We start from the raw sequence: 20,698 nt of genomic DNA, 5'->3' as shown, positions 1-20,698 counted from the left end.
GTGTTTATCAGCTGTACACTGACTACTCTAAGTATGTTTCAGCGTAGTAATGGCGATGCATATTGAGTGTGTGATGTGTGTGGCACAGCGCGCTGAGGAAAGGCTGTCGATGTCTGGAAATAGACTGCTGGGATGGACCGGGTATGGAGCCTATAGTCTACCATGGGTACACTTTGACCACCAAGATACTCTTCAAGGACGTCATCACCACCGTGGACCAGCACGCCTTTGAGGTACAACGCTCAATAGGAGGATTTTTCTTTTCTTTAAGACGAGCACCCCCTGTTGTGTTGTCCTTGCTGGACCCTCACCTCCCTTTTGAACCAACTCACCTCCCTTTTGAACCAACTCACCTCCCTTTTGAACCAACTCACCTCTTCTAACAGCGTGCAAGTTGTATTTTAGATGCAGTGCTCAATGAAGGCGTTTGCAGTTTTTTTGGTTGAAAATGTTTCACCTTCCAATCCAAAATACGTATTCAGTTCTAAATGTTATCTTCCTATTTGTGTTTTGGGGTGTGTCCCCAAGGTGGTCACAAGAGGGCCATGTTATGGCTGGTGAACGATTGCCATTCCTTTTCCTCTGGTCCTCCAGTGAATAAACTGTTTATACACTGCAAACACTGAAATGTAGGTAAGATGAAATATCTCAAATAAGGGTGATATTTGCTTATTTTCTGTCTGATAAGATAATTCTTCTCACTAAGCAAATTTAAAGGCCTACTGAAATGATTTTTTTTTATTTAAACGGGGATAGCAGATCCATTCTATGTGTCATACTTGATCATTTCGCGATATTGCCATATTTTTGCTGAAAGGATTTAGTAGAGAACATCGACGATAAAGTTCGCAACTTTTGGTCGCTGATTAAAAAAAAGCCTTGCCTGTACCGGAAGTAGCGTGAGTAGCGATTCGGACAGAGAAAGCGACGATTACCCCATTAATTTGAGCCAGGATGAAAGATTCGTGGATGAGGAACGTAAGAGTGAAGGACTAGAGTGCAGTGCGGGACGTATCTTTTTTCGCTCTGACCGTAACTTAGGTACAAGCTGGCTCATTGGATTCCACACTTTGTCCTTTTTTCCTATTGTGGATCACGGATTTGTATTTTAAACCACCTGGGATACTATACCCTCTTGAAAAGGAGAGTCGAGAACGCGAAATGGACATTCACAGTGACTTTTATCTCCACAACAATACATCGGCAAAGCTCTTTAGCTACGGAGCTAACGTGATAGCATCGGGCTTAAATGCAGATAGAAACAAAAGAAATAAACCCCTGACTGGAAGGTTGGACAGAAAATCAACAATACTATTAAACCGTGGACATGTAAATACACGGTTAATGCTTTCCAGGCTGGCGAAGCTTAACAATGCTGTTGCTAATGACGCCATTGAAGCTAACTTAGCAACGGGACCTCACAGAGCTATGCTAAAAACATTAGCTATCCACCTACGCCAGCCAGCCCTCATCTGCTCATCAACACCCGTGCTCACCTGCGTTCCAGCGATCGACGGAGCGACGAAGGACTTCACCAGATCACAGATGCGGTCGGCGGCCCGGAGACGGAGGAAGTCAAGGTGGGGTCGGCGGCTGGCGCGGCTGCTATCCATCTCAAAGTCTTCCTGGTTGTGTTGCTGCAGCCAGCCGCTAATACACCGATCCCACCTACAGCTTTCTTCTTTGCAGTCTTCATTGTTCATTAAACAAATTGCAAAAGATTCACCAACACAGATGTCCAGAATACTGTGGAATCTGGAGATGAAAACAGAGCTTTTTGTATTGGATTCAATGGGGTCCGAATACTTCCGTTTCAACGATTGACGTCACGCGCATACGTCATCATACGTAGACGCTTTCAACCGGAAGTTTCCCGGGAAATTTAAAATTGCACTTTATAAGTTAACCCATTGCATGTGTTGCAATGTTAAGATTTCATCTTTGATATATAAACTATCAGACTGCGTGGTCGCTAGTAGTGGCTTTCAGTAGGCCTTTAATGTTAGAGTGTTTTACTTGTTTTAAGTGTTTTGTTCCTAAATGATCTCAGTGAAATATTACAGCTTGTAGCTGAGATTTGATGAGCTATATTGAGTAAAACATGCTTGAAACTAGAATATCAAGTGTTGCAAAGCTGTGTCATCAACACTCACAAGTATAAAACTACTTTTTTAAAGTAATCATTTCTTATTTCAAGCATGAAAAAAAACAAATAATGACTTTGACACAATTGTGTCTCATATTAAAACAGATGACAGCCAAATGGACTTTGCTGTTTTATTTTCAATGAAACAATAGAAAATACGTACTCATATAGTAGTACAGTTGTTATTAGTGAGAATATACTTATTTTAAGGTATTTTTGGGTTCATTGAGGTTAGCTAATTTTACTTGTTTGGAAAAGTCTTGACAAGCCAAATTTTCTTGTTCTATCGGCAGATCATTTTGCTTAGTTCAAATAAAATACCCCTAATTTTTGTATTTTTTTTCCTTGTTTTTGAACACTTGACTTTTTGCAGTGTATTCCTTCATGGTTGTGAGGATTAGTCTCTTAGAAGCGGCTTCACACTGTGGGTAGATGCGTTTGTTGCAGCTTGCTCCCAAATTCGAACCAGTGTTCTGGCAAGACACGCAGACACTGGAATTCATGCAACTCCTGCATAGAAGGAATATGGAAATGCAATGGTTGTCTTCTTTATAAGTGTACATCCCTTTTGAAGGAATCTTTCACTCGACACAGCCGTGGTAAAGATTGGCTGGGCTCAGCAACTCATCAGCCAATCGCCGATCAGTTAGAATAAAGCAAATAACGGCCCCCGATCCAATCCCATTATCGGAGTCGAGGCAAAAACATCCCTACTGTGACCACCCCCAGGGGACAACCAGCAGAGACATAAATAGGGACATGGATGACTGAGGCTATGTCTACATTAAGCCGGATAACTCCTTTAATGAATAATTACTTAGCCTAAGCCCCGTGTCAGCCACACTAACCCATCGTTTAAGGTTCCCCTCCTTGGGTAATTTTTTACACGGGTAAGTGCGCCGTGTATTTCTTGAATCTCCGGCTCTTAGCTTCGTATTGGACTCATTGATCGTTTACAAACTGAGTTCGGAGAGGAAGTGACGCCAGAAAGAACGCGTCACAGCCAGCTTCATAACAAGCGCTTTCGTAACTCAGAGGTAAACACTGAAAAGATGGAGGCGAGTCATCCAGACATGCCCGTGTTTCTCCTTCTTCTACATCAGTGGTTCTTAACCTTGTTGGAGGTACCGAACCCCACCAGTTTCATATGCGCATTCACAGAACCCTTTTTTAGTGAAAAATAAAGGGTTTTTTTTCAAATTCAAGAAAAAGTAATAGGTTTTTTTTATTGGTGCACAAAATGAACCGTGCATGAACATCACCATGTTCAAAGAACAAAACCAACACAGTGCATGAACTCACAACAAATTACACACCTTACACCAGGGGTCACCAACCTTTTTGAAAGCAAGAGCTACTTCTTGGGTACTGATTAATGCGAAGGGCTACCAGTTTGATACACACTTAAACAAATTGCCAGAAATAGCCAATTTGCTCAATTTACCTTTAACTCTATGTTATTATTAATAATTAATGATATTTACACTTAATTGAATGGTTTAAAAGAGGAGAAAACACGAAAAAAAATTCTAAATTCAACCGAAAAAAAGAAGAGAAAAACTAGCTAATTCAAATCTTTTTGAAAAAATTAAAAAAATAATTTATGGAACATCATTAGTAATTTTTCCTGATTAAGATTAATTTTAGAATTTTGATGACATGTTTTAAATAGGTTAAAATCCAATCTACACTTTGTTAGAATATATAACAAATTGGACCAAGCGATGAGGTGGCAACTTGTCCAGGGTGTACCCCGCCTTCCACCCGATTGTAGCTGAGATAGGCTCCAGCGCCCCCTTCACCCCAAAGGGAATAAGCGTAGAAAATGGATGGATGGACCAAGCTATATTTCTAACAAAGACAAATCATTATTTCTTGTAGATTTTCCGGAACACAAATTTTAAAAGAAATTCAAAAGACTTTGAAATAAGATTTCAATTTGATTCTACAGATTTTCTAGATTTGCCAGAATAATTTTTTTGAATTTTAATCATAATAAGTTTGAAGAAATATTTCACAAATATTCTTCGTCGAAAAAACAGAAGCTAAAATGAAGAATTAAATTAAAATGTATTTATTATTCTTTACAATGAAAAAAATAAATGTACTTGAACATTGATTTAAATTGTCGGGAAAGAAGAGGAAGGAATTTAAAAAGTAAAAATGTGTTTAAAAATCCTAAAATCATTTTTAAGGTTGTATTTTTTTCTCTAAAATTGTCTTTCTGAAAGTTGTAAGAAGCAAAGTAAAAAAATTAATGAATTTATTCAAACAAGTGAAGACCAAGTCTTTAAAATATTTTCTTGGATTCTATTTGAGTTTTGTCTCTCTTAGAATTAAAAATTGTCGAGCACAGCGAGACCAGCTTGCTGGTAAATAAATAAAATTTAAAAAATAGAGGCAGCTCACTGGTAAGTGCTGCTATTTGAGCTATTTTAGAACAGGCCAGCGGGCTACTCATCTGGTCCTTACGGGCTACCTGGTGCCCGTGTTGGTGACCCCTGCCTTACACACATTACCATGAATTGATTAACGTGGACCCCGACTTAAACAAGTTGTAAAACTTATTCGGGTGTTACCATTTAGTGGTCAATTGTAAGGAATATGTACTGTACTGTGTAAACTGTACTGTTTCATATAATGTATTCTCTTCCTTTGCAATCTGCTAGTAAAAGTTTCAATCGATCAATCAAAAAACCTGCAAATCAGATGGAACATTGTTTGGGGGTATCTATAATACGCTGATAGGGAGAAGTTTTTATTTACACGATCAGTCGGATGTGTCTTTACCTCTGTGGCGGAGGCTCCGCCGAACCCCTGAGGCCAACTCACCGAACCCCTAGAGTTCGATCGAACCCAGGTTAAGAACCACTGTTCTACATGTACAGATGCTCGTGGAAATCACACATGAATACCTTAAGAGAACACGATTGCAGCTATTTCAGATACAACACATCTCAGACGGCAAGAGAACTTTCGAATGTCCAGGTCAGTTGTGATTCTACTTACCGAAAAACTTGTCAACCAGAATGCGGGCTCCCGTGGATGTGATAAAAAAAGGTAGCGTGTGCTTTGTATTACCTGGCCAACGAGGGAAGACTACGGAAAACAGCGAGTGTTTTTGGACTGGCAAAGCAGACTGTATCAGTTATTGTCCGCCATGTATGTCGCGGACTCAACGTCTAGGTCCAGAGTGTCCAAAGTCACCAAAAAGGAATGGCCAATGAAGGTGAAGGTAAAAGAGTGAGGAGTGTCCTGACCAGATATCTCGATCCCTACTTTGATTGATGTAAAATGTTCTTAATCACATTGATTACTTTCACTTGTCCATTAAAGATTTTATTAATTTATGATGGTTCAGGTGTTCACTACAATAGAGCCCCACAGCGCACTGGATTCCAGTTAATTGAAATACCACAACACTGGATATTGTTCAGATAAGTTCAATTTAATTTAAGAACTTGGACACAAAGCAACCCCGAAGGTGACTATGACGTGCGCATTTTCCGTGCATGCGTACTAGGTCGCGTTGTGTCGGCGGACGGCGGACGGAGGGGTCTGAAACTGGCATTGTGTGTGTGTGGACTAGGATAAGGTTAGGTGGGATGTTTCCTGGATAACCTTAGTGTCATGACTTGGACTATGGCGCAGTTTCCTGCGTGGATTGCTTTCCCGAGATGCAAAACAACTGGACTGGACATTGGATGAAGGTAGATACATGACTTAATTCTTACTTAAAAAAAGAGTGAACAAAAGGCGCGCACAAGGCGGAGAACAAACTTGGCTATGAAACAAAAAACTAGAACAAAGGCAAAACCATGGACATGAAATAAATAAGCACATGTGACATGAACTATGGCATGGACTATGATATCAAGGGTATCATCAGGTAGCATGGGTAGTAGAGGTAATCATGGCATGAAGTGAGCAGAGGTAATGTCGCCAGGCTGAATACCTGGCAACTATCGGCTTAAATAGTCTCGTCATTAGCGACAACAGGTGCGTGAGTCCAAAACGCGAAACAGGTGAAAACTAATGGTCGTCATGGTGACAAAGCAAGGGAGTGAAAACAGGAACTAAAAAGAGTCCAAAAACCAAACAGAACAAAGACAAACAAATACATGATCAAAAGACAGGACACTTAGTCAGGCCTGGCCCTAACCAATCTGGCGCCCTAGGCAAGATTTTAGGTGGCGCCCCCCCACATCGGCAGTGAAGTGTATATACTCACAAGAAACCGAATAGCTTTGTCTTTGACCTTTTTTTTTTACTTAAAGAAAGCAAATTAACATATTATATGAGAATGTTATGTTATGATTATCTTTAACCGAATCACAGCAGTGCTCAAATTAAAAAACAGCATTCCCTCTCATGTGATATTGCTTAATTAACATTAATGATGTGCACTTTAACAACTAGGCTTACAACTATACCTAATATATAAAGGGGTGGAAAAGTGACTATTACCTGCAGGGCAAACATTAGCTAACCAGAAGGCAATAACAATGTAAACAAAAAACACCTGCTTAAAAGATCTAATACAAATGTCCCTGAGGAATGTAAGGTGGGAGTACTGTAATTACCTAACGTTACATTATTATTTTCCATAACAATTTAGCCCCCTCCACAATATTAACCCGACGTTAAAACAGAACTAGCTATTTATTGATTAGCAATTGCCGAATCATGTAACATTAGCTTAATGCTAAAAAGCCAGGTTACTATCACATTCTGTAACAGACAAATAATTTCATGTAGGCTAACGTTACCTACCTGCTACCTCTGTCTTTTTCTCGTTTCTCCTCCTCTTCTTTTCTCTTTTTTCTTCCCTGGGCACCTGACAGTTTTGGCCGTTTTGACATCTTGTGTTGATTTTTTGATGCGGTGACGTCCAAAAAGAGTCATGATACGGGAAGGGAGGAGGCGCACCGTGCGGGGGGAAAGGGGGGGCGTAATGTTGTAACAAATAATATTTCTATTAAATGGGCTTTACTTTGCATTTTAATTAACGTGGGATTATTTTTTGTGTTTAGAAATAATAGTACCAACTTTTTTTTTTCTCCAACATTTGTGGCACTGGCGTGGCGCCCCCTGATGGATGGCGCCCTTAGCATTTGCCTATACGGCCTATGCCACGGACCGGCCCTGCACTTAGTGTAGAAGGGGCCTGAGAATCTACACAGACAAGTTGTGTTTAAATGGCTCTATTACGGTTTTCTGGCAGGTGTCTGTTTACCCGGTGATCCTGTCTCTGGAGAACCATTGTTCTAAAGAACAGCAGGAGGTCATGGCCCTCTACCTCACTGGCATACTGGGGGACAAACTGCTCAGTGTCCGCCTGGATCACCCCACCACTGGAGACCTCCCAAGCCCAAAGGTAAGACTTAAGTAACATGGAGGATGTTGCTTTCTTAGGGAATTCAGAGAATTCCATTTTTATGGGAAACAGTTTGGGGAAGATCCATTTTTCTGGGGACGCCGTCCTTCATTTTGCAAAGCTGTTTAATCTCAAATTGATTCATGTTCAAACAATGTTCCAACTTCTGTGCTCCTGCGTCAGACTGAAAGTAGCCTCGCAGTGACTGGCTACGGCAGATCCAGTCGCCAGATGATGAGTCGGATGAAGGGCTTTAGTCTGAGAAGGGACGTGTTTGGTGCGCTTTCTCGCCTGAGAGCTGCTTCTCATTTGGAATTTATTACCAGGGAGCATTTTCATCCGCGCGACTCGTGATTCTTAAAGCTTCTCGAATAAATGTCTTCCTTATTTAGATGTCAGAGAAAAGCTGTGATGTCTGCTCTGACAACCAGCAAGTTGGAAGTTATTTTAGTGCTTTATCTGAATTGACTTGCAAATAAACAAGATAGCATATATCTGTCCTGTATACTTTTTTACCTTCATGACTTCATTAGAACAACTGAATTATTGTAAAAGTCTGGACTTTTTACCAGCTGGTATAACACGGTGATGGCATCATACATCATGTCTACTTTGACTTTGTCGGTTATTTAGAGACGTAGTAGTTATTTCCAATAATATTCATGCAAGGTGACGGTTATTTCTAATTACTAGTGTGAGGAGTGACCCTGTTAATTTTACACCAACGTCCAGATTGACTATTAATCATTTTTCCGAGATGGCGGCGCACATGGCGGCAGTTTCTTACAGCTCTCCATTTCAGTGCTCTTTTCTTCTTCTTTCTCCGTTGTTTTCCTTACAAAACCCAAAACCAGTAAAGTTGGCACGTTGTCTAAATCGTAAATAAAAACAGAATACAATGATTTGCAAATCCTTTCCAACTTATATTCAATTGAATAGACTGCAAAGACAAGATAATTCATGTTCGAACTAAGAAACTTTTTTTTTTTTTTTTGCAAATAATCATTAAGTTAGAATTTAATGGCAGCAACACATTGCAAAAAAGTTGGCACAGGGGCATGTTCACCACTGTGTCTCATGGCCTTTCCTTTTAACAACACTCAGTAAACGTTTGGGAACTGAGGAGACACATTTTTGAAGCTTTTCAGGTAGAATTTTTTCCCATTCTTGCTTGATGTACAGCTTAAGTTGTTCAACAGTCCGGGGGTCTCCGTTGTCGTATTTTAGGCTTCATATTGTGCCAAATATAGTCAATGGGAGACAGGTCTGGACTACAGGCAGGCCAGTCTAGTACCCGCACTCTTTTACTACGAAGCCACGCTGTTGTAACACCTGGCTTGGCATTGTCTTGCTGAAATAAGCAGGGGCGTCCATGATAACGTTGCTTGGATGGCAACGTATGTTGCTCCAAAAGCTGTATGTACCTTTCAGCCTTAATGGTGCCTTCACAGATGTGTAAGTTACCCATGTCTTGGCCACTAATACACCCCCATACCATCACACATGCTGGCTTTTACACTTTGCGCCTATAACAATCCGGATGGTTCTTTTCCTCTTTGGTCCGGAGGACACGACGTCCACAGTTTCCAAAAACAATTTGAAATGTGGACTCGTCAGACCACAGAACACTTTTCATCTTTGCATCAGTCCATCTTAGACGAGCTCGGGCCCAGCGAAGCCGGCGGCATTTCTGGGTGTTGTTGATAAATGGCTTTCACTTGGCATAGGAGAGTTTTAACTTGCACTTACAGATGTAGCCACAAACTGTAGTTACTGACAGTGGTTTTCTGAAGTGTTCCTGAGCCCATGTGGTGATATCCTTTACACACTGATGTCGCTTTTTGATGCTATACCGCCTGAGGGATCGAAGGTCCGTAATATCATCGCTTACGTGCAGTGATTTCTCCAGATTCTCTGAACCTTTGGATAATATTACGGACCTTAGATGGTGAAATCCCTAAATTCCTTGCAATAGCTGGTTGAGAAATGTTGTTCTTAAACTGTTGGACAATTTGCTCACGCATTTGTTGACAAAGTGGTGACCCTCGCCCCATCCTTGTTTGTGAATGACTGAGCATTTCATGGAAGCTGCTTTTATACCCAATCATGGCACCCACCTGTTCCCAAATAGCCTGTTCACCTGTGGGATGTTCCAAATAAGTGTTTGATGAGCATTCCTCAACGTTCTCAGTCTTTTTTGCCACTTGTGCCAGCTTTTTTGAAACATGTTGCAGGCATCAAATCCCAAATGAGCTAATATTTGCAAAAAATAACAAAAGTTTACCAGTTTGAACGTGAAACATCTTGTCTTTGCGGTCTATTCAATTGAATATAAGTTGAAAAGGATTTGCAAATCATTGTATTCTGTTTTTATTTACCATTTACACAACATGCCAACTTCACTGCTTTTGGGGTTTGTATTTCTGTATTATTAGGGTCCGCATGACCCATTGTCAAAGGAATCCCAAAGGGAGTCCTTTTGCAATGGGACAAAAGGACACTATTGAATTTGTAAGGTTTTATTATTATTCTTTATTCTTTATTATTATTATTCCGCAGCTTTGCGCACTACTTTGCCCCCCTTAACATGCTTCAAAACTCACCAAATTTGACACACAAATAGAAAAAAGTGACCCAAAAACTTTAGTAAAAAAAACCTAACCTCAAAAATCAAAAATGCGCTCTAGCGCCCCCTAGGAAGAAAACTGCCTGTAACTCCCAGTACGAATGTCGTAGAGACATGAAACAAAAACCTCTATGTAGGTCTCACTTAGACCCACTTTTTATTAATTAATTTCTTCGGGCAAAAATCAACAGGAAGTTGGCAATTTCCCCTTCAAGACAAAAAATGACTAAAAACACTAATTTTTGACCCCCTTAAAATACTTCAAAACTCACCAAACTTCTCACACACATTGGGACTGGTAAAAATTGCGATCTAAAAAAAAAACCGAACCCCAAAACTCAAAATTGCGCTCTAGCGCAATTTTTGAATAAAACAGAGACAAAACTGCTCCTCAGAGGAAAACTCAGACAAAACTGCTTGTAACTTCCGGTAGGAACGTCTTAGAGACATGAAACAAATACCTCTATGTAGGTCTCACCTAGACCTACATTTCATAGGTTGACATCCTTCAGCAAAAATCAACAGGAAGTTTGCAATCCCTCCTTCAAAACAAAATTTTTGTTAAAACCGGTCACCAAACATCAAACATTATCTCCTCTGAGCGCGTTTGTCGTTTCGGCTTCAAACTACTACAGGAGAGAGATTGAACCCTTCTGATTAAAAGTTGACGACGGCGTTGTGATTCGTGCTACCGTTTTGATTTTACGCGCCTTCAAAGAAAACAACCACTGTGCCGCAACACCTAGGAAAAAGACACAGACACAACTTCCTCTAACTCCCAGTACGAATATCGTAGAGACACGAAACGGGATATGGCCCAATTCCTGGATGGCTGTCGCGTGAGAGGAAGGTGGGGGCTCAATCATTTTTGCAATGCAGTCTGATGAAAAGAATGGAAAGCACCGGTCTACATAGCAACTGACGCTGTGGTCAAAGTTGGAATTGCTACACAATACAGGAAAAACATGCACTCTCCAAAAAACTTAATAAAACAAAAATAAAGAGGTGCATGGCAAAAAAGTGTACTTAAAGAAAAAGCAAGGCCAGCAACACCCGTGTCCTTCTAATTGTTTTAACACAAACTGTGCAGGCGCTACCAAACACAGACCGGTTTCGAAAATGTCTTCATCAGTGTGCAATTTTCAACCGGAAGTCGCAGCTGTGGTCAATCAGCTGACATAATAAATCAAGAACTTCAAAAATTAAAGTGCCCAAATAATAAGACAAAATGGAAAATTGTACAAAATAAATCATAGACTCAGTACAGTATCATAGGAAAATAAATAAAAGAAAACCATTATAATAAAAGGAGACATAGCTCATCTGCACAGTGAAAAAAATAAATAAAGCGCTACAATAGCTATAGCTCCCTCTATATAGAATATAATACTAATAAAGTACCAAAATGAAGCACCAACTTGAAGCCCTACATCAAGCCACAAAAAAATATACATGAAGTACATGATGTGAATAAGACAACTTCATGGAAAACCATTAAAGAAATCTTCCCAAAAGCAACTCCTCGTTCGTCCCTTTCGGGTACCGTATTTTCCGGACTATAAGGCGCACTTAGAATCTTTTTTTTCCCTCAAAACTCGACAGCGCCTTATAATAATACTTGATAATAATTATTATAATAATTCTGATTTAGCTTACCGACCTCGAAGCTATTTTATTTGGTACATGGTGTAATAATAAGTGTGACCAGTAGGTGGCAGTCACACATAAGAGATACGTGTAGACTGCAATACGACTCAAGTAAACAACACCAACATTTTATATGTTCCATTGAAAATATAGAACATTACACACAGCGTTTAAAAATCTATACAAATATTTTAGTACGACTTTGGTAAGCTATGAAGCCGCACCGCTTGATGGATTGTACTGTGCTTCAACATATGAGTATTATTATGGTGTGTGTATAAGGTAAGACATATTATCTAGCGTTTTGTTTTGCAATATTAGGCAAAAGCAACTTTTCTTGCCTTCTGGTACCTGCTGATCTGTACTTGGGATCTGCATAATTCCTGAAAAATTGCGCGAGTCCGCCTTTGTAGTCCGTGCCGACGTAGTCGATAAGCTTCTTCTTTTTCTTTATCTTCTTGTTATGTGACATTCATCCTCTGCTGTTGTCATTTGTAATATAAAGTAGTGTAAAGTTCTTACTTATATCTGTCACGAAAGAACTAAAACATACCGGTGTAGTGAGTTTACATTATCCACCCAAGGAACTTTAGCTATTAGAGAGTTCCGGTCGGACGGTTTTTAACGGGACACATTTCCGGCGGATGAGGAGATGCGGCTCCGTTGTTGATTGAAGTGAAGTCTGAATGTCATTAAAACAGTTAGCTCCATCTTTTGACACTTCTTCCACTCCCGTCCTTGCACGCTACACCGCTACAACAAAGATGACGGGGAGAAGACGCTGTTGAAGGTGAGCCACGTAAATAAGACCGCCCACAAAACGGCACATCATGAAGCGACTGTCAGAAAGCGGCTTTAAGATGGTCTGTAAAACATCATGTAAGCAACATTTTGACCAAAGAACCACCATTACATGTTATGTAGACCACAAGGAAGTCTTTTACTTTTAGAAAAAAATAATAATATAATGACTCCTTTAATGCGCCTTATAATCCAGTGCACCTTATATATGAAAAAAGATCGAAAATAGACCCGCTCATCGGCAGTGCGCCTTAAAATCCGGTGCGCCCTATGGTCCGGAAAATATGGTACTCAGTCTGTAACGTGTGCATCCAATATGCTTCACGTTGCCACAAAACACTTTTTAAGATATTCAACAGTCTTCTGCCATCTGGCATCTAAAGTGGATAGTGCTCCCCCCAATTTGTCACGTTTCATGTGTCAGGTAAACCGTGACGAATGGGGCCATCCCCTTCCTACTGTACATTTCCATATATATATAAAGACTGTGATTATTCGCAAAAAAACACATTAATTGTCAGGTTCAAACACTGATGACATCTATTAAACAAGACATGAATTGATTAACGTGGACGTTAATCAAAGTTGAAAAACTTATTGGGTTGTTACCAATTAGTGGTCAATTGTACGGAATATGTACTGTACTGTGCAATCTACTAATAAAAGTTTCAATCAATCAAAACAAGAAGCAAGGAATTAAACAGACAAAAAATTTAAAAATTTAAAAATTTTAAAAAACAGACATAATTCAATTTAGCTCAATTGAGGAGAAACGCATAGACACTGTACTAGAGATGTCCGATATTATCGGCCGATAAATGCTTTAAAATGTAATATCGGAAATTATCGGTATCGGGTTTTTTTTATTATCGGTATCGTTTTGTTTTGTTTTTATTAAATCAACATACAAAACACAAGATACACTTACAATTAGTGCACCAACCCAAAAAACCTCCCTCTCCCATTCACACTCATTCACACAAAAGGGTTGTTTCTTTCTGTTATTAATATTCTGCTTCCTACATTATATATCAATATATATCAATACAGTCTGCAAGGGATACAGTCCGTAAGCTTTATATATCAATATATATCAATACAGTCTGCAAGGGATACAGTCCGTAAGCACACATGATTGTGCATGCTGCTGCTCCACTAATAGTACTAACCTTTAACAGTTAATTTTACTCATTTTCATTAATTACTAGTTTCTATGTAACTGTTTTTAAATTGTTTTACTTTCTTTTTTATTCAAGAAAATGTTTTTAATTTAATTAATTTTTTTTAAAAAGCACCTTATCTTCACCATACCTGGTTGTCCAAATTAGGCATAATAATGTGTTAATTCCACGACTGTATATATCAGTATCGGTTGATATCGGTATCAGTTCATATCGGTATCGGTAATTAAAGAGTTGGACAATATCGGAATATCGGATATCGGCAAAAAGCCATTATCGGACATCCCTACACTGTACAGTGTCGTCCTACACTCTGACGAAAGATTGTACGCCTCCTCTTTTATTTTGGACTTTCCCTGATTATATGGCAACAGCTGTTTCTAAGGGAGCGGGGTCGTAAACAGCCGTCGCCCTTATCACAAAACAGTTAAAAAAAAAAAAAAGGTGCCTGGAGGGGAGTCAGGTCCTGCTTCCTCTCCGCTTTGTAAATCTCGGGTCAAGATAAAATCTTCCTGTGGATTACAATACGTCAAAGGAACCGACGCCCTCACAGTGGAGTTTTACAAGACTTTTGATTGGTTAGATCAAAGACAGATTTTGTCTGTTTGCCGGGAACTCATTGAAACACAAAGTTTTGTGATAACTTACAATTATTCTGACATTAATCATGTAAAAACACAGATTAATCATCCAATTTATGAATAGTTTGACAGATTGTGTGTGTTTGTGATATGTTCACGCAGGACCTAAAGTATAAGATCCTCATTAAGAATAAAAAGCTAAAGCCTCGTGCTAAGGTAGAGGGAGTGACAGGGACCGAGGAGAGTGGAGATGAGGGCGAAGAGGAGGAGGAGGAGGAAGAGGAGGAGGAGGAAGATGACGATCTACAGAGCAGACTTAAGTTTTGGTCTCCCAGAAAGATAGTCAAAGTGAGTCAGACTGCAGGCTGAGGCTGAAACAGACGAGGACAGTATGATGTCACACTGGACACACGTGTTGTAACCACCGTTGTGTGTCTTGTCTCATTTGAGTAGAAGAAGAAGGTGGTGGTGGCGGACGCTCTGTCCGACCTCGTCACCTACACCGTGTCTGTCAAGTTCATCAGCTTCAGCCATTCCAAAGACAGTCAGAACTACTGTGAGAACACGTCCATGGCGGAGAAAAAAGCCCGCAAGCTGGCCAAAGTTACAGGTATAGTACACATACATACATATTCTTGTATTTGTTACCTTCTTGAGACCTCCGAAAAATGCCTACCTCTTTAGGACCACCCTTTCTAGATATATAATGATTTGTATTTACAACATTAATAATATATACATACTATGCAAATATAAAAAAGGTAAGCTTTAAGTAAATGTTTTATTATTTTTAATTTTTTGTTTGTAATTGGTTTTTAATCTTCATTATTTACTTCAAGTTATTACAGTATGATTCTATATACATATCATTTTTTTAATTTCATTTTTTATTAATTTTGCCTAAAGGGGGCGCATTTCAATTTCTTACACACACTTGTTATGTCATATGTTGACCAGAGAGGGAGCACTTTTAAAACACACACACAGTCAATTTGAAAAATCCCTCTTTTTGGGATAACCCTAATTTTGATAGATTTCACCACCAGGGGTGCAAATGAGACATTCTCTATTAGATGCAATGGTTTTCCGTATTGGGACCATGATTTATGTCATCCCTTGTTCACCGGTCCTCATATGGAAGATACTTTTCCTTCTTGGTGTCTCAAGAAAGGTGGCAATACAAGAACACACAATCACACACACACACACACACACACACACACACACACACACACACACATATTCTTGTGTTTGTTACCTTCTTGAGACCTCCGAAAAATGCCTACCTCTTTGGGACCACCCTTTCTAGATATATAAAGATTTGTATTTACAACATTAATAATATATACATACTATGCAAATATAAAAAAGCTTGTTGTGAAAAATTAGTTGGAATTTCACAAGAAAAAGGTCAGTTTCACAAAAACTTAGAATTTAGGCAGTGTTATAATAGAAGTCGTAATTTAACTCAAGGCTAGTCAAAATTGTACAAGAAAAACTGAACATTTGTGCAATACTATGATAAAAGTTGGAATTTTACTAAATAACGGTCACAATTACACAAGAAATGCTTAAAATGTTGGCAATTTTATGAAAAGAGTCGTAATTTTACTCGACAAAAGTCACAATTTTATAAGAAGACTTGAAAATGTTGGCAATGTTATAATAATAATCGGAAATTTTACTTGGCAAAATTATGACAGAAGTCATTATTTTACTCAGGTCACTATTTTACAAGAACAACAAAAAAAAATGGCAATATTGTGATGAAAGTCAGAATTTTATATGACCAATGTCATCATTTTGCATTAAAAAGTAATAATTTTACATAAAAAAAGTAATAATTTTACGAGAAAATATTGCAATATTAGAGAAACAAAAAGAATATGAGAAATTGTTACCAATTTTATTTTAAAAAATATATTTATTTTTTTTATTTTTTAGTTTGTAAATGTTCTTTAATCTTTATTATTCACGTCAAGTTATTACAGTATGTCTCTATATACAATTTTTTTTTTAATTAATTTTGGCCAAAGGGGGCGCATTTCAATTTCTTACCCATACTTGTTATTTCATATGTTGACCAGAGGGGGAGCACTTTTAAAACCGACACACAGTCAATTTGAAAAATACCTCCTTTTGGGACCACCCTAATTTGGATAGATGAGATCTCTATTTTTGTGTTTTTTGTAATATGCGTAAGGCCGATGACAAACGAGTCAAGGACCACATAGGGCCCCTGTGCCGCACTTTGGGCAACCCAGCTGCAGAAGCTAACTGTTAATAGCCACTATAGTCTTAGTTCCGTAGCGTATTTGTTCATTCTATGGTCTCATATGGGACGCGAGTTGTCTTACGTCAGCCCCGGAAGTCGTAAAATCAGCTGTTCACCTGGCGGGTTTTTTTGGGGGGGATGAATAGGGAAGTCCTTCTTTAGCTGCAGTCTTGTTTTATCATATATTGCTGCCTTTGCACCTGTCAATGTTTGCTTTTGTATACACATTAAATCAACAAATAATCCTGACTTTGGAGCAATGTTCACAGACTCTAATATTTGGCTCTCTATTAGATGCAATGGTTTTCCCGTATTGGCACAATGATTTCGGTCCTAACTTGTTCACCGGTCCTCATATGGAAGGTACTTTTCCTTGTTGAGGTCTCAAGAAGGGTAGAAATACAAGAACACACACGCACACATACATAATAGTGCAAACACAGAAATTATCCAAAACAACTAAAAAAAAATACAAGCACGCCATGAAACTAATATTGATTTTTTTAACAAGAATAAGAGGAAATATCCTCTAACTTTACATATTATCACCGGCGATGTTTTTGCGGGTGACCCACTTCCGATTGGAAGAACATGAGCGATGACATCACCACTATTGTCAACAAATATAATTGTCGACTAATCGTTGCAGCTCTATTTACAATGAATAATTCGTAGACATGTATTGACCACTATCAGCCCTGGAAGTAATGGACAGTAATAAACAAGGGTTTCCTGCACACTGATTATTCACGTAATACATACTGTATGCTCATCTTTGGACTGTGTGGCATCCTCTTTTTTTGAAGGTAAAGACTTTGTTCAGCACAATCAGAGGTTCCTCAGCAGGATTTACCCAGCAGGCTCCAGGACGTCCTCCTCCAACTATAACCCTCAGGAGTTTTGGAACGTCGGCTCGCAGCTCGGTGGGTGTTTGCATACATGACACCGTCATGTGTGTGCAGCACAAACACTGTTTTCATTTACACCAGTGGTGGCCAAAGTGAGGCCCGGAGGCCATTTGCGGCCCGCAGCTGATTTTTAAAAAAAGGTATAATGTAACGAGAAAATGTTGACACTAATAACACAATGCTGCCATGCAGGTAGTTTTTTACTTTAGAACTGTCATTCCTCAAAAAATTTAAAAAAAATCTCCAAAACCCAAAACCAGTGAAGATGGCACTTTGTGTAATTCATTTAATTTTTTTTCATTTCATTTTCATGTTTATTTCGAATATGTAGACAAAACAAAAACAACAAATTTTGAAAAAAACCCACAAAAAATCCATTTAAGAATGAATAACAAAAACAATAATAATAATAATAATAATAGTAATAATAAAAAGCAAAAGAAACAAGGAATGAAAATAAACATTTAATGTAAACATATCCGAAAAGGAGTGAGAAGAAGTAAAAACTTATGTACTCCCAACCCTCTTATTACTTACTGTATGTTTAATAATAATAATAATAATAATAATAGTATATAAAAATGTTATGTCATATAAACACATATACATATATAAGCATGTACACACACACATACATACACATATATATATATATACACACATACATATACATACATGTACATCCACAACACACATTTAACAAGTAACTATGAATGTGACACAACAGCGTGTATACATAGTATACATACACATACAAACCCACTGACTCTTAGTGCAGTTCACTATATCCTGTGAACAATATATTTTAATTCATAATTAAAAACAGAATACAATGATTTGCAAATCCTTTTCAACTTATATTCAACTGTATTAATAATGAATTATTCTCGTTGATAAATGTTCTTAAACTGTTCGTCAATTTGCTCACGCATTTGTTGACAAAGTGGCGACCCTCGCCCCGTCCTTGTTTGTGAATGACTGAGCATTTCATGGAAGCTGCTTTTATACCCAATCATGGCACCCACCTGTTCCCAATTAGCCTGTTCACCTGTGGAGTGTTCCAAATAAGTCTTTTTTGAAACATGTTGCAGGCATTAAATACCAATGAAATGAGCTAATATTTGCAAAAAATAAAGTTTTCCCAGTTGGAACATTAAGTATCTTGTCTTTGCAGTCTATTCAATTGAATATAAGTTGAAAAGGATTTGCAAATCATTGTATTCTGTTTTTATTTACCATTTACACAACGTGCCAACTTCACTGCTTTTGGGTTTTGTATAATTGCTGGATACATCAAAAGCTGATCTACAGATTTGAGTCTTGAAAGTAAAAATAAAATTTGTATACATATATATTGCATATTTTTCCATAAAAAAAATCGTTTTATTTGTAAAAAGAAAAAAAAAAAAAGGCATACAACATAAAAGAATTACAATTTGAAAATTTGAAATTGATCTATATATGTTTTTGTGTTGAAAGTTTAAAAAATATATATATAGATGTATTTTTAACACTTTAATGACTGAGACCAGAGTCTTATTTGGGTCCCCGAAACTTTAACATTCACCAAAATTGAGGGTAGCCCTAATGATTTAGAAAATGATAAAATATCAACATGGCCCCGCATGTTTAATTTTTCAGTGAGCGGGCCTCAGCGGAAGAAGTTTAGACACCCCTGGTGCACACCCTTTATTCAACTGCCACATAAGTTGACAACCATCAGACTTGACGGTCAGACCTTAGAGCAGGCCTGGGCAATTATTTTGACTCGGGGGGCCAAATTTAGAGAAAAAAAATGTGTCTGGGGGCCGGTATATCTGATTTTTAGCAACACTAATACAAAAACTCACAATAATGTCTGATTGAATGCTAAAAACGTTATAACAGACCGCCTCAAAAAACGGAATTTTACTTTTTTTTTTACTGAATGAGACACCCAGAATGTACATGAAAATAAAGAATGTGGGATTTACAATATTAACTATGAGCGATAAAACACTGAATATTGACAACATATGAACGTCACACCCCCTTTCCATCCACATATTTTACAATCAAGCGAAACGCAACAAAAATGCAACAAACAGTGAAATATGAGCACGAAGGGTAAAAAAAAAAAAAAAACACCTACAATCTGATACATCTGATGTATCACTAAGCTTAAAATATCCTTCCGCGTCTGTCCCTGACACCCACATTTCAGGCTCGCTCTGGAAACACTCTGTGGAAACGCTCCCCACCCACACTGCTTGGTGCCTCGTCTGAGCTGCTGTGACTTAGTAACTAATTAGATGACCATATTAACTAATTAATTACCATAGTAACTAGTATATCATGCAAAAGCGCAGATTCCGACCATTGAAATACTTTTTATTGTATTGTTCAAGACTAGAGATGCCGATAAATGCTTTAAAATTTAATATTGGGAATTATCGGTATCGTTTTTTTTTTTATTATCGGTATCGGGGTTTTTTGTTTTATTAAATCAACATAAAAAACACAAGATACACTTACAATTAGTGCACTAAACCCAAAAAACCTCCCTCCCCCATTTACACTCATTCACACAAAAGGTTTGTTTCTTTCTGTTATTAATATTCTGCTTCCTACATTATATATCAATATATATCAATACAGTCTGCAAGGGATACAGTCCGTAAGCACACATGTGTCAGGACTTGGACTTTGGACTGGTTTCCTGCGTGGGTTGCTTTCCCGATATGCAAACGAACTGAAGCGGACATGGCGTGGAGGTAAGGACATGATTTGATTTTACACTAACAAAGCTCAAAAAGGTATAAACAAAAGGCGCTCACAGCGGAGGTAAAACAACTTGGCTACGAAAACAAAAAACTTGCACGTGGGCACAAAAACTATAAACATGAAACAAAAACTTACTTGGCATGAGAAGAAGAGCATGGACTATGGAAGCATGGGTAACAGAGTTATCATCAAGTGTGGAGAAGGTGATGCCGCCAGGAAGACAGCCTGGCAACCGGGAGCTTAAATAATAGTGACATGATTAGTGACAGCAGGTGCGTGACGCAAAATGTGAAAACGTGAGACAGGTGCGTGACATGAGGATGTGAACCAGGTGAAACTAATGGTTATGGTGACAAAGCAAGGGAGTGAAAACAAGAACTAAAAAGTGTCCAA

General features: G+C 38.4%; 1 protein-coding gene and 1 long non-coding RNA gene across 3 annotated transcripts in view; one reads left to right on the top strand and one right to left on the bottom strand.

Annotated features, from left to right (window-relative positions):
• The window catches only part of LOC133641694 (1-phosphatidylinositol 4,5-bisphosphate phosphodiesterase zeta-1-like), a 53,399-nt gene that overhangs the window by 15,814 nt on the left and 16,887 nt on the right, over positions 1-20,698 (top strand). For both annotated transcript variants that reach the window (XM_062035631.1, XM_062035632.1), the window contains 5 exons: positions 89-233; positions 7,371-7,523; positions 14,522-14,707; positions 14,813-14,969; positions 17,441-17,557. In XM_062035631.1, the coding sequence (XP_061891615.1) occupies positions 89-233; positions 7,371-7,523; positions 14,522-14,707; positions 14,813-14,969; positions 17,441-17,557 (758 nt within the window). The remainder of the gene's footprint in view (positions 1-88; positions 234-7,370; positions 7,524-14,521; positions 14,708-14,812; positions 14,970-17,440; positions 17,558-20,698) is intronic.
• LOC133641698 (uncharacterized) overlaps positions 1-20,698 on the bottom strand; it is a 77,681-nt gene that overhangs the window by 52,797 nt on the left and 4,186 nt on the right. The window lies entirely within an intron of this gene.

The sequence above is a fragment of the Entelurus aequoreus genome, linkage group LG24 (assembly GCF_033978785.1).
Source record: "Entelurus aequoreus isolate RoL-2023_Sb linkage group LG24, RoL_Eaeq_v1.1, whole genome shotgun sequence".
NCBI lineage: Eukaryota > Metazoa > Chordata > Actinopteri > Syngnathiformes > Syngnathidae > Entelurus > Entelurus aequoreus.
The sequence above is the reverse complement of the archived record's forward strand: the minus strand, read 5'-3'. Positions and strand labels throughout refer to the sequence as shown.